The sequence below is a fragment of the Lonchura striata genome, chromosome 2 (assembly GCF_046129695.1).
Source record: "Lonchura striata isolate bLonStr1 chromosome 2, bLonStr1.mat, whole genome shotgun sequence".
Taxonomy (NCBI): domain Eukaryota; kingdom Metazoa; phylum Chordata; class Aves; order Passeriformes; family Estrildidae; genus Lonchura; species Lonchura striata.
Window position 1 is genome coordinate 25,062,552 of NC_134604.1, and position 12,645 is coordinate 25,075,196.

At 44.0% G+C, this 12,645-nt stretch overlaps 1 protein-coding gene across 1 annotated transcript in view; it reads left to right on the forward strand.

The window, feature by feature from the left end:
- The window catches only part of GAP43 (growth associated protein 43), a 58,550-nt gene that overhangs the window by 20,989 nt on the left and 24,916 nt on the right, over window positions 1-12,645 (forward strand). Inside the window, exon 2 of the mRNA XM_077781238.1 lies at window positions 9,248-9,875. Coding sequence (XP_077637364.1) covers window positions 9,248-9,875 — 628 coding nt within the window. The remainder of the gene's footprint in view (window positions 1-9,247; window positions 9,876-12,645) is intronic.

Genomic DNA, 12,645 nt, shown 5'->3' on the forward strand with positions numbered 1-12,645 from the left:
CTACAAATACTAATTTAATTATGTTCAGAGTCCTTCTGGAACTTAACAATATCTCCAATTTGTAAGTTGTTTGGAGCAGTGGACCACAGAGATCTTGTAAAAATTATCCCTAGCAAAATGTCACTGGAATCAATGAAATGAAACTCCACTTTCATCATCTGACATTGCTTTTGGCACTGGACTTCAATTAAGATTACTATACTACTGTTAATCAGTAAATAAGTTGGAATAGAAGGAACAGAAGAAAATGGTCTGGATCGTCTCACACTTTTCTGTGAGTCAGCAGTATGTAAGAGCCTATAGTGGGACCAATGACCTGTCTCCTGTATTTGACATCTTAAAAGTAGGCCTAACTCTTCCTGTTCTCACCTGTAGTAGTGCCTAAGCAGGGAGGAGATATTGATAGCTCTCCTTCTCTGCTTCTACTTTAAACAAGTATGAGAAATGAACAGTAAATGTAGGCCAAGAATAATTTTACATAAAGTTTTCTTTAAGGTCCCTTTGCATCCAAGATACAGAGGTGCTCAGAAGAATTCAGATTCATAAGATGGATCCATGTCTTACCCACTGCTTGTGGTGAGTTCATATACAGGCTGTCACGATAGTCCTGTCAGAAACCTTGTAGAAGATCTGGGGGGCAAATATTAACACTGGTGCCACTGAAGTAAAGATGGGTGAAGACAATGGCTAGGGCAAGCCAGGGGATGCATAAAGGCAATCTCTGGATCAGTCAAATCCCAATGGGCCTGATGATCCACAACACAAATCAATAAACTGAGCTTCTATGAAGATCAGATCCAATCTCGACACCCTCATTCTCTGCCTTCCAGCAGTTAGGCTGATATCCTGTCCTAGTGAAACTGAGGCTGGTATTAACAGGGTCAGGAAATCCTATGGAGGAAGAAGCAGAGCCAATAGGGCTGTTCCTGCTCCTGGCTGGTTAAGGAGAGGCCATGCCAATGAGACCTGTTGAATCCATCAGAACTAGAAGCTGATAAAAAGCCTGCTACCCCAGTGAGAAGAGAGAGTCTATACTGATAGGCAGAAGCCTTCACAATGGATTGCTGCACTTTGGGGATACAGTATCATGGGGCACACAGAGTTCAGCTCTGAAGCAGGGTTGTGGGGTTGGCGTATTTGGAACTAAAGCTGAAGAGGCTGTGGAAGAGGATATCTTAGGCAGAGCTGTTTTGAAGCCAGTTTGTCAAATTGTGTAGACCTGGAACTCTGTTTTTTTTGGTTTTGCTAAGAGCAGATCTGATGATTTGAAAGATTGTATGGTGCTCCTCAGTGAATGGGGAAGCTGTTGGCTAAAGGTGATGCTTGGGGCTAGGCTCTCTTTCAAGACTGGAAAAACAAAAGACAAAGGTCTGACCAGTAGGTTAATGGAATAGTAAGAAAGGCACTACTTACTGTACTAGCCTTGCTAGATCCCAATCCAAAATCCTGTTTCTGCTTTCTTCAGCTCACCATGTAATTTCAGCTGGGATACACATCTTTGTCCCTCCTGAAGTTTAATTGTTGTGTGTGACACCGAAGGCACAGGTGGCAGCCACAGGGTTTCACCTGGCTATAGCTGCAGTTCAGGAGAAGAAACACCATTTCTTTGTGCAGGTGCTTGGTATAAAGCAGTGGTGGTGTCACAAAGGGCAAGTCCTGCCTGACTGACCTAGTGGTTTTCCGTGATGGAGTGCCTACTCCGGTGAGCAGGGGAAGGGGTACAGATGTCACCATTTGGACTTCTGCAAGACCTTTAACATGGTCCCCAATTACATCTTTCTCTCTAAACTGGAGAGATTGATTTGGTGGCAGGACTCTTTGGTGGGTGAGGAATTGGTTAGACAGTTACCTCCAGAAAGTAGCAGTCAACAGCTTGAAACCCCTGTAGACACTGATGGCAAGTAATGACTTTTAGGACTCTATATGGGGACCAGTGCTATTTAATGTCTTCCTCAGTGACAGAGACAGTGGGATCAAGTGTGCTATCAGTATATTTGTAGACAACACCAAGCTGAATGCTGTTGACAGGCCTGAAGGATGGGATGCCCTGTGTTGCCATGGAGGGAATGGGGTAGGAGCAGGACATAAGCTTCTGCTTCCTATGGAGGTCATTCTGGAGACCTTGCATAAGCCTGGACTCTGGGGAATCTCAGCAGCTGTCTGCCCAAGATCTCAGGGGAGCAAGTCTGAGCAGGAAATTAGCCTCTGTGCCCTGAGCAAAGCTAGATCAGAAGCAAATGTGTCCAGCTCTCAGGGGCAGGCAGTCTGAGCCACCAGAGGCTATATAACAATTCACTAAAAGATTTGTGGAGTCCAAAACTAAAAAAAAAAATGGGAAAAAAAAAAGACCGGGAGAGAAAATGGAGGGAGGGAGAGACATTGATAATTCTGGGTTTCATTACCTGCTCATGGTCATCAGACTCTGATTTCAGAGTCTGAATGTGCTGCTTCAAAATAGTCCACATAGCAGGAAACATCCTTGCCCAAACTGCCCCAAACCCAACCAAGAAAACCACATAGTTTGAGCTTAAAAAGGTAAATTTCTAATTAGTCCAGTGACATGCAAGCTTGCATTTCTATCTAAGCACAACTGCATCAAAAATAATCTGTTCTTTGAATGGCCTTTTCTAATCAAATCATAGTTCACGGGAAATTTTCCACTGGGTCCTTTTGCTGAATTTCTTCAGTGTGGGCTATTTTGGTAGTAGATTTACATTGTCAGCTTGGATACTTTCCTGCTTCCTTTCTAGGCTTTGATCCCTCTATTTGAATGCCTGCTGACTGGTTCCTTCTGGAGTGACACAAGTATTTCCCTCCAAAAAGGAGACTAGACACAACTGACAGTACAGTATACACTAGGATCCAGCCTCAAGCAAGGGAATAGATGTTGATTGTGCCAAACCCTCAAGACCTTCGACACAGTCCCCACAGACCTCGTGGCCTGAAGTGCCCTCATACACTTAGGCCACACCCCAGGGTATGCACACACGCTTGGCATGAACTATAAAAGCACCACCTTCTCAAGTTCTACCCCAGTCCTGTCTCTGAGACTTTGGGTGCTTTAAATTGAAAGATGAGTGAGTGCAGCCTGTGACCCGCAGCCACCAAAGTGCTCCGTAGAGCCCAGACCAGATCCAAGGCAAGTGTTTTCCCTTGTGAGCTTCTCTGCTCCAGAAACATGAACATCATTCTGAACATCATCCTCTTTGTGTCCCCTTCAGGGACAAGGCTCTACTTTCTTTCACCTGGCCTGCAAAGGCAACATAAACAGTAGTGATGTTTTTTATTTTCTGTTTAACTGCTGGAGCTGTTGGAGCTTCAGGGTGGTAGAGGACACTGTGGTTGACCACCAGCTTAAGAGAAACAGGGTGACAGACAGAAGGGAGGGTCACAAAACAGGTGAAGTGAGTATGGATTTATTGAGAAGGCTCACTAGAAATATCTAAATGGTTTTAGCTTAATTGTCTTCTACCTCTCTTTGCAGCCACTGTAATGAGTGAATAACATCCATCCCTCAGCCTGACTGTCATCTTCTTTTAATCTAGGCACCATAAAATAGAGGGGAATTTTCCTACATATTGGAGGATCTTGTAGAGGAAAGGGTGGAAACCCCATTGTTAGAAGATTTGAAACTGGAGAGCTGAAACCATGCTAGTTACACCCTGGGGAGCAATCCTGCATAGGCCTTCAGAGGGATGAATTAACCTTTTATTTCTCAAGGATGTTTTACCCACCATCACCACAGTCATCCTGGGAGAATAAAGGAACTCTGTTTGTTTCCTCACCTTGAAGACAGGTTGTGCTAGCAGGTGCCATCCTCTAGCCAGGTGTCTTCACACCATTTAACTGGGTTTAAAAAAGCTGTTCTGTGTGCTAAATTGCTTCCTCACTTCCCAAAGCGTGAAAGCCTTTTCGCTCTTTCACGTGTCCATGCTTCGCTCCTTCTGGGGAGACAGCTGGTCTTTTTTTTTAAATACATTCTGCTCCTTAAATGCTGTCTCTGAGACAAATCAGGTCATGTGGAGCCAAGCCCGTGAAAAAGGATGAGGTGACTCAATCCTGGGAAATCACTAGGAGCTGAATGCCTAAATTTCTTTGTGAGTCCCAGTGGCCTTGAGTAACATCAGTAAGAACATACATTGTGTTCTAGTCAGGAACAGAGCATAGGCTGAGATGCCTCTTAACCTAACAAATAGCACTAGTATTTGGGTGATTCAGCACTAGTTCCCTAAATAACTGAAGGAAAGGTTTCCACATGTACTTCAGCACAGGTGTAATGAGAAAAGAATGACTCTGGGCCCTTATTCCTTTGTGTGGAGAACACAGTTGTTTGTTTAGGTTTTTTTTTCCCCCAGTAATAATCAAGTATCATATTTCCCTTGGGTGACATGGGTGAAGTGTGTTATTGATAACTGTCAATGGTCCTATGGATGTCCAAGCTCTGGCCAGTATTGAAGCCCTGTCTGGTGAAAGGTGTATAAGTCCTAAATCTGGGCTCCCAGCACACCATTTCCAAAATACTGGGAGATGGCCACATGTACCAAAGGGCTATGAGGTTTGGTGTCATGTTGAAGAGGAGCTCCTAACTAAGGACAGAAAGGAGCAAGACACCAGGGTGATGGCTGAGCATATCACAGCCTGATGCTAGGATAAATGTTAAGGAGGGCAGAGAAATACCAGGAAAAGGAGAGCTAGAGAGAGAAGCAGAAGAAGCTGTGTGATATTCAAATATATTTCAGTGAAACAGTAAGTTCTTTCTTGGTCTCTCCACCCCAGCATTCAGAATACAAAACAATGTGATAATTTTTTCCAAGGAAGGGCAATGAGGTACACCATGAGAGACAAGTGAGACAAGTGGATTAACAGCAAACAAGGACCAAAGCACTCAGTTGTCTCCTTTCTTTGCCTATATGTGGCTGCAAACACGTGGAGCATCTAGGAAACACCTAGGTTCTCCATTTCTCCTTTCCTGAAGTACCATGACAGGAGATATTTAAAAGGGTCTGGAGTTTATAGGAATACTTCCTTAATTCTTTTCCATAATTTGACACCCCCCTGCCCCCGCCTCCAATAAGCTGTGAGTTTGGAGATGGAAGGTGTAAAAGCAGCCAGAGATTAGAAATCTTCTTGTCATGGCTCCAGGAAATTTCTACATTCCTGGTACCTGAGAATTAACCTCTGCCCTATTTGTGATTTAACATTAATTTATCTCCTACTCTCTCATCTACATGATAGCAAGGAAATTTTCACTTACAGGAACAGTCTGCATGGGAAGGGATGTCCTAGAAACCTGGAGGTTTGGCAGACAAGCAGATGGGGATGGTGAGAGGATCATCCCTCCAGGACTGGAAAGATGCTGTGGGCTGTGTAGATAGAGACATAAATGTGTGTTTCATAAAGGAAGAGCTTTGCACGCTGACTTCATTGGGTGTGTGAGGATAGTCTAAATAAACAAATGGACATGTTTGACTGTGTCCTTTTATGGATCTGTTTAGCTCTTCACCCACTCCCTCAGTGATACCATTTTGCCATTACAGGATCTATGATCTATTTAAACCTAAATGAAACAGAGGACATTTGCTCTATGTAAAATGGCAATACATTACATGTACCCTAACAGTATCATGAATATCTCAGTATTAAGTATTGGTGTGAGTTTACACATAAATGTGTAAATGAAGGGGAGGGAGGTGATGGAATACTAATATCTGAAACTTATCCCTGCCAGACCTGATTCCTGACAGAGAACTCTAGATTCCATGCAAACACTAGTAACAAGAGTCACTTTATTCTAGCCACAATACTACAGCCAAGATGTCATGAATGCTTGGAGATAGATAAGACAGACAGATTTCTTGTTTTCCACTGAGATGGTTTTGAATGTATCCTGGCAGGGCTTACTCACCCTTTGAGCTTTCCAAGGAAGACAAATTGCTTTCCAGGAGCTTCTGCTGTGTACAGGTTATTTTTGAGTGCTTCCTTAATTAAGGTTTATCTGCTGTGCACATAATCCACGGATGAAAAGCCCTTGGGGCTTTTCCTTTTGTGTGAACAGAAGTTTCCCCCTGAACAACCTTTTTCTCACCCAACCCATTGTTATACAACATGACACACATTCTTTATGGATACCGTGTCCTACCCCAGAAGTAGCTTCAGGCCAGTAGTCTGAAAAAAAAAGTAATTTCAAATGCCTGGGATGCTTTACTGGGGAAGGACTGAATGGAAACAAGATTCCTGAGGGCCACAGTGGGCAAAGACAAACTATTCATACATTTCTTTCATACAGGATCTTGAACTCCACCTCTGCCCCAGTCTCCTATTTCTTATCTTTTGTATCTGAAATTATGCTGAAAGAACCCTGCTGGGAATACACTTTGCAGTTGCACAACTTGAGATCTGGCAAGGACTCAGTTAGATGTCATCCTAACTGGGAGAAGAGGACAATGATGTCACTGGAATAGCAAAGGAGCCTTTTAGCTCTGCTATGCTATAGGTGCAGGTGAGAGGTTTTGGTCTGACCTCTCTGGAGAGAAGTGCTCTCCCATCCCCTGCCAGGTCAGGGGCTGACAGGGATACAGGGCTACCCCTGTGTCTTACTGTACCCTGGACTCTGGCTGACAGGGGAAGGAGATAAGCTTTTACAGGGCTGCATAGACTAGGTAACAGGGCAGCTCCTCTGGAGTCAGCCCACGACCCGTAATAGCTGTCTTGGTTGGTGTAGGGACTATGTGGCATGTGAGAGCTACAAAGCCAGTGACAAGAGAGATCTCCCTTCAGTCAGTGTTTTTCTTATTTGTCCAGGGATTAACAATTAGGTCACATTCATTAATGGTTTCACAGGAATCAGGCAGGGGGACTGGACCCTTAAGGCCTCATAGTTATGTCTAAATTGTCTTTCCAGTCTCCCAGTCTTGCTGCTGTTTGAGACTAGCCTCAGTCCTTGGGGAGAAGGAATCAAAGCTACAGCATTTAAGTGTCCTACAGTTTTCTGAAGGAGTACCAGTCTATTTTCATGTTGCTGTGGCTACGGTGTAATGCTGGCACATCCAAGATCTCCTTAAACCAACTAGTTCAGGTATTAGCAGTTAGGTTGCCACAGCAACACAGGACTTACTGCAAGCTGCAAAACTTGTCTAAGGAACAGGATGGATGAGCCTGTGTGGAGCTCTGCACTATCTGGCTAGTTTAAACATGCTTCAAACTTGTTTCCACCTCCTTGTGCTGAAGTAGGCTGAAAGGCTTACCCAGATGCTGAGTAACAGTGTTGAGCTAGCTATGCAAGACACACAAGAATGGTTGCAGCCTGCTGGTGCCTGTATTGTCTTTCCATGTAACCATCACCTACTCTCTGACAAGCTGAGAGAAACATGAAAAGCCCACTTCCATACTGTGTCATTTAATGCATTCGAGGGAGTGTTGACATAATGTTTACCCTGTGATTGGTGCAACAACCATTTTGTCCCTGGGCACGGTCAGGAGCAGAAAAACTCCTTGAGCAGAATTCTGTGTATAAATACCATTTACATATTCATTCACAGCCTTTTTCACCCCCTACATAAGCATCCTGTGCCTCCTCCCATCTCACTTCCCACTGTATACAGACCCATCCACATCCCTGCACAGCTGTGTGTGGTGGCAATTTTCCGTGATGATTTGGGGCTCCTCACTCCTTGGCCACCATAGCCACTTAAGGAAAGATAAGCACCAGTGCTGGGGTGAGGCATCTGTGCTCACTGGAGACCAAGGGGGACAGAGGGGGTACCACTTCTGGCATGGCAGTGGACACCACATTGGTTCCCTGGCTGAGCATCACTCCCATGTGTGCTTGACCCTTTCTTGTGCTGTAGAAAGTCTGTTTCCCAGGAATTGCTGCTGCTGTTGCCACTCTTCTTTCCCCCTCTCCACAATCATGATGTTACCAGTGCCACACTTTCACGTTGCAGTGGCTTCTTCTCCCTTCTTCCTGCCACACCTTGACTGAACACGTTTGTAGGTTGTCCCCTCTTTCTTCTAGTCTGGAGCCTTTTCCCAGATGGCACATCCCAGTTGCAATGGCCAAAGGAGTGTTTCCCTCTTTCCATGCAGGAATAAATGCTTCTATCTTCCCCAGTCAGCTTGTTTTCTTTGTTTTGTGACCTGAGTCAGTGTTGGAAACCAGGTGCAGACAGCAAAGAGGCCAGTGTCTCTGCTTCCAAGGAGGCCTTTTGAATGCTTCCCCATGGGACTATTAATAGAACAGTGTCCTTTCATCAATATGCTGCTGAGCTGTTACTTGCCCAAGGCCTGCTAAATTATTGGGGTGAAGCATGGTCTGTCCTGTTGATTCAGTTAAGGTTTATAAGCTGAGCATTATCTCTCTGAAGCAGACCAGCATGAGACACAGGCTCTGTTTTGGTCCCATTTAAGACTTTAATGCATGATTTAAGTGTAAAAAACACAGGGAATGCCTGTTCTTTGTTAGAAGGTTGAATTCCCCTCCCGCCCCCCCCAATAGTCAGAGAAATAATAATAGCTGAAATTGGAAAGAGTGATAATAATCTGCCTATTAATCCTTCAGTGAAGCCATGAGTGGAGAGCAAAGGCAAAGCACTTGGAGTGCTTGTGGGCAGGAGTTTGTGAGGAGTACATCCTGTGAATATCTGTGCGTGTCTGACAGCACGGAGCTGGGGCGGGGTGCAGCAATCCTATTCTTTGCTGGCAATCCCGAGCCAAAAAGCTATAAAAGACAAAGCACTTGGTGTCATTAGAGTCACACACCTGCGAAACAAGGTGTCGTTAAGAAGAAACACCGACTTGAAAGCAGAGGTGGATTTGGAAGGATTGTGAAAATCTCCCTCAGGAGAGTGTTTTGAAAATGAGTAGGGGAAAAAAATTGGTGTATTTCAAAATGAATGGGAAAATAAATCATGGGAATAGAGACTAGCCAGCTGGTGAAGGCCTTTCCACACAGCCAAGATGCTTTCAGCACTGCTGACAGAGATGATGAGGTGCTTTCAATTTCTATTACAAACCTCTGGCTGGAGGTTTGGCTAGAGACCTATGTTCTGTCCATCCTTAGGATGAAATTAGGGCTTCCTGGCTCCAAACCCATACCAAATGGAAAGGCTGTTTTGAAACTTTTCAGTGGTTAGAAGGAGAGGAAAATGGGATATTCTCAATAAAATTAGACCATCTGCTACACCTGAAGATATCTAAACTTATCTCCCTCTTTTCTTCCTCTGCTCTCCTCCCTCGTTTTTCTTCAAAGGTTGAAAAAAATGAGGATGGAGACCAAAAGATCGAGCAAGATGGCATCAAACCAGAAGACAAAGCTCATAAGGCAGCCACCAAAATCCAGGCCAGCTTCCGCGGACACATAACAAGGAAAAAGCTCAAGGGAGAGAAGAAGGGAGATGCCCCAGCATCTGAGACTGATGCTGCCGACAAGAAGGAGGAAGGCCCTGCTGGCGGAGCGGCCGAGAACAAAGAAAGCGAAGCTCCTGCTGCCACAGAAGCAGCCGCCGCTGACAGTGCCCAGCAGGAGGAGGGCAGCAAAGACAGCAGCGTGCCAGCGGAGGAGAAAAAAGGAGATGGAGCCGCCGACACGGGCTCAGAGCAGCCAGCCCCACAGGCTGCCACTCCTGCTGCCTCCTCAGAGGAAAAGACCGCTGCTGCCGCCACCCCCGAAAGGGAAAGTGCCACTAAAGCTTCCACTGAGAACTCGCCGTCCTTGAAGGCTGACGAAGCCCAAGACAAAGAGGAGCCTAAACAAGCCGACGTGCCTGCTGCTGACACCACTGCCACCACCACCCCTGCTGCAGAGGATGCTACTGCCAAGGCAACAGCGCAACCCCAAATGGAGACAGTGGAGAGCAGCCAAAGCGAAGAGAAGACAGGTGAGTGCCTCGCTGCGGAACGGGCCTCTCCAGAAATGGATACCTCCCTCGGTCTCCTGCGAGCAAGAGCTGGTGTGGGAACTAGATAAGAGACAACAAGGGAATCGTTGCTAGTTTTTGGGGGTGTGGGAGATTAATTTCTTGCTTAACACCCTCTTTCTTGCTTCCAGTCAGCTTTTAGAAATTTTGCAGCTCCTGCTGAGGTTCCTGTTCCTCTAGATGGAGGTGTCATCAGCCCTTTTTTCTGTGGTGACAGGAGAGTGTTTGCCAGCTGGTAGGCTTGGAGGTAGAGCTCCCCAAGCTCTGCATATGCTGAAGATAGTGATGAACCTTTTCAGTCACACTAACACAGACAACTCCAGTGGTGGGGCAACTTGGCCAGGTTATTGGAGGCTTCCAGCTTTAGCTGAAAGTGTCACAAGACAAAAGCATTCTCATACTGCAGGAAACCTTGCTGGTGGCATGGTCATGGAGACAAAAGGGTCTTTATTCCATCTACTTGTGTATGGATGAGATTCTTAGTACACCCACATCCTCGTCAGGAACATCTTATTATAAGCAGTTTCATCCACACCCATACTTACAGGGTTTCTACTTAGAGTACCCCATACCAGCATGAAGCTTTTAGCTGTGTCAGCTAATTCAGACATGAATAGCAAGAGAATCATACAGGGAAAGGAAATATTAATGGCCCTGACAGCTCAGTGAGTGAGGACAAAAGAGAGGAAGAAGTCCTCTAGGAGGTGAAGAAGTCCTCTAGAGAGGAGAAGTCACTCTAGGAGGTGTTTTCAATTCCTCAGTGTTGACTGAATGCAAGTCTGCTTAACCTGTTCCCCTGGGAAGGGGTGAAGAGTTCTGAGAGGCAAAAGTGGGAATTTATTGACAAACCTATAATGTTTACAAACCATAAAGAAGAATTTATTATAAACTGTGATACTGAGCTGAGTAGAAAATGAATCAAAGATCTGAGGATATTTTTCTCTTTTTTCTTGACCTTTCTTATTTTATCAAAGAAATAGAACCTAAACAAAAAAATAGAAAAGGTAACATTGGAGGTAAGTCTGTGTGAAACTCAATTATGAGGCAGTACCAAGCAAAACTGAACCCACATTCATGAACTAATCTGTTGTACAGGGCAGCCTGCATTCATTAGCTTGTTGGGGGAAAATGCTGCTTATCACCTTGATGGTCATAAACAGCCTGATGTAAATTCTAGAGTGCCTCAGCACCCAGTCTTGTACTTACAGATGTTTCTCCATAATTTCATTTGTCCCACTACTCCTCCACAAATTGCACCTCCCACTCTCCAGTTAGGCTTCCAAGCTTCATAGCTAACCTGGGGCTTCAGGCAATTCTATTCCTGCTTAACAAAAGTGGACAGATAGGGAAGAACATATACCCAAAAGGACAGATTAAATACTGGGAAAGGAACTAATGCTGGACATTTGTGATTTAAGGGATGGTCAAGGGGAGTAGCCTTCAAGAACATGAGTCTAAACTGATTTTTCATAACTACAAAGGGCTGCTGGATTTACTTCTACTTATTTAAAAGTTTCTAGAAATAAGCCTTGAAATTGAATTGTCTAGGTTTGCTTTTTGTTGTCCAAGTCTCCAGCTATTTCTTCTTACTTTATATGATGAGTTAGGTGGCAACATAAAAGTCATGTGATTAGTGAAATATAAGTTGCTATGTTGCATGCTGTACTTATGTTGGTTTTATACTTGGGAAAAGCATAAACATCAATGGCAAGAATAGGGCAGTGTGAATCAGTGTTTTGGGGTCCTCTTTACACAGGATAATGAATGTTAATTCCCTATTATTTATTACCTGGGATGCCTTATTCCTAAGCAATAATGATTCTGCTTTGAATTGACATTCCATTTTTGTTTAGATTAATCTGCTGTAATGGATAGAGGAAGGACATTTATAGTTGCAAGCTATTTGATTTTAATTTTAATTTTAATTTATTTTACCTGTTTTGAGTTGTCACACATGGAAAAATGACATGAGTCATTTCTATGCAATATTCTGAATAATTTTCAGATATCCTCCCCATGCTCTTGTTGGTTTTAACATAATTTAAAGTGGCCAACCATTAATGGACACATCATTTGAAGTGGCTATTTAAAATGCACAATTTAATATGCATTTGCATATGATACTATCACTTATGTAAACAACTAGCCAACAGAGGAAGCTGGAAAATCTACAATCAAATATATATTTAAAAATGAGTTTTCAGTGATCGAGTGTTCAAGACCAGTATGTGCATCCATTTATACTTATTCAGTATGCATGCAGTAATACTCAAGCTTAGCAATGTTTGCAGAAAGCAAACATGGAAGGTGTGTGGCCAGAGTCAAGCTGATAGCCTCTTTAAAATGTTAATGAATATAGATTTTTCTTGGATTCCTATTCCAGTATGATATCAGCCTTCCAGTCACAAATCTGAACAGCTGGCTAAGTGACCCCAGAGTCATCCAAGAAAGAAATGCAAAAAAGATTAAATAGGTCTCCTTGTACATCTCTCTGAGGGTTCCAGGCTGTGCTCTGCAATACAGAATATTCCTCTGAAGAGCATCATCACAGGACAAAAGTACCCACAGACAGGAAATATTTCCTGACAGAAAGCCTGTGTTTTGTTTTTACTGTCTTTCTCCTATTAGTCTCTCATATCTTTAAAGCTCTCTGTCTCTCTTATTACTTACTCTTTCCATGGACTTAAACACATTTGCCAGATCTCAACCTTTCTCCCGGTCTTTCCCCGGC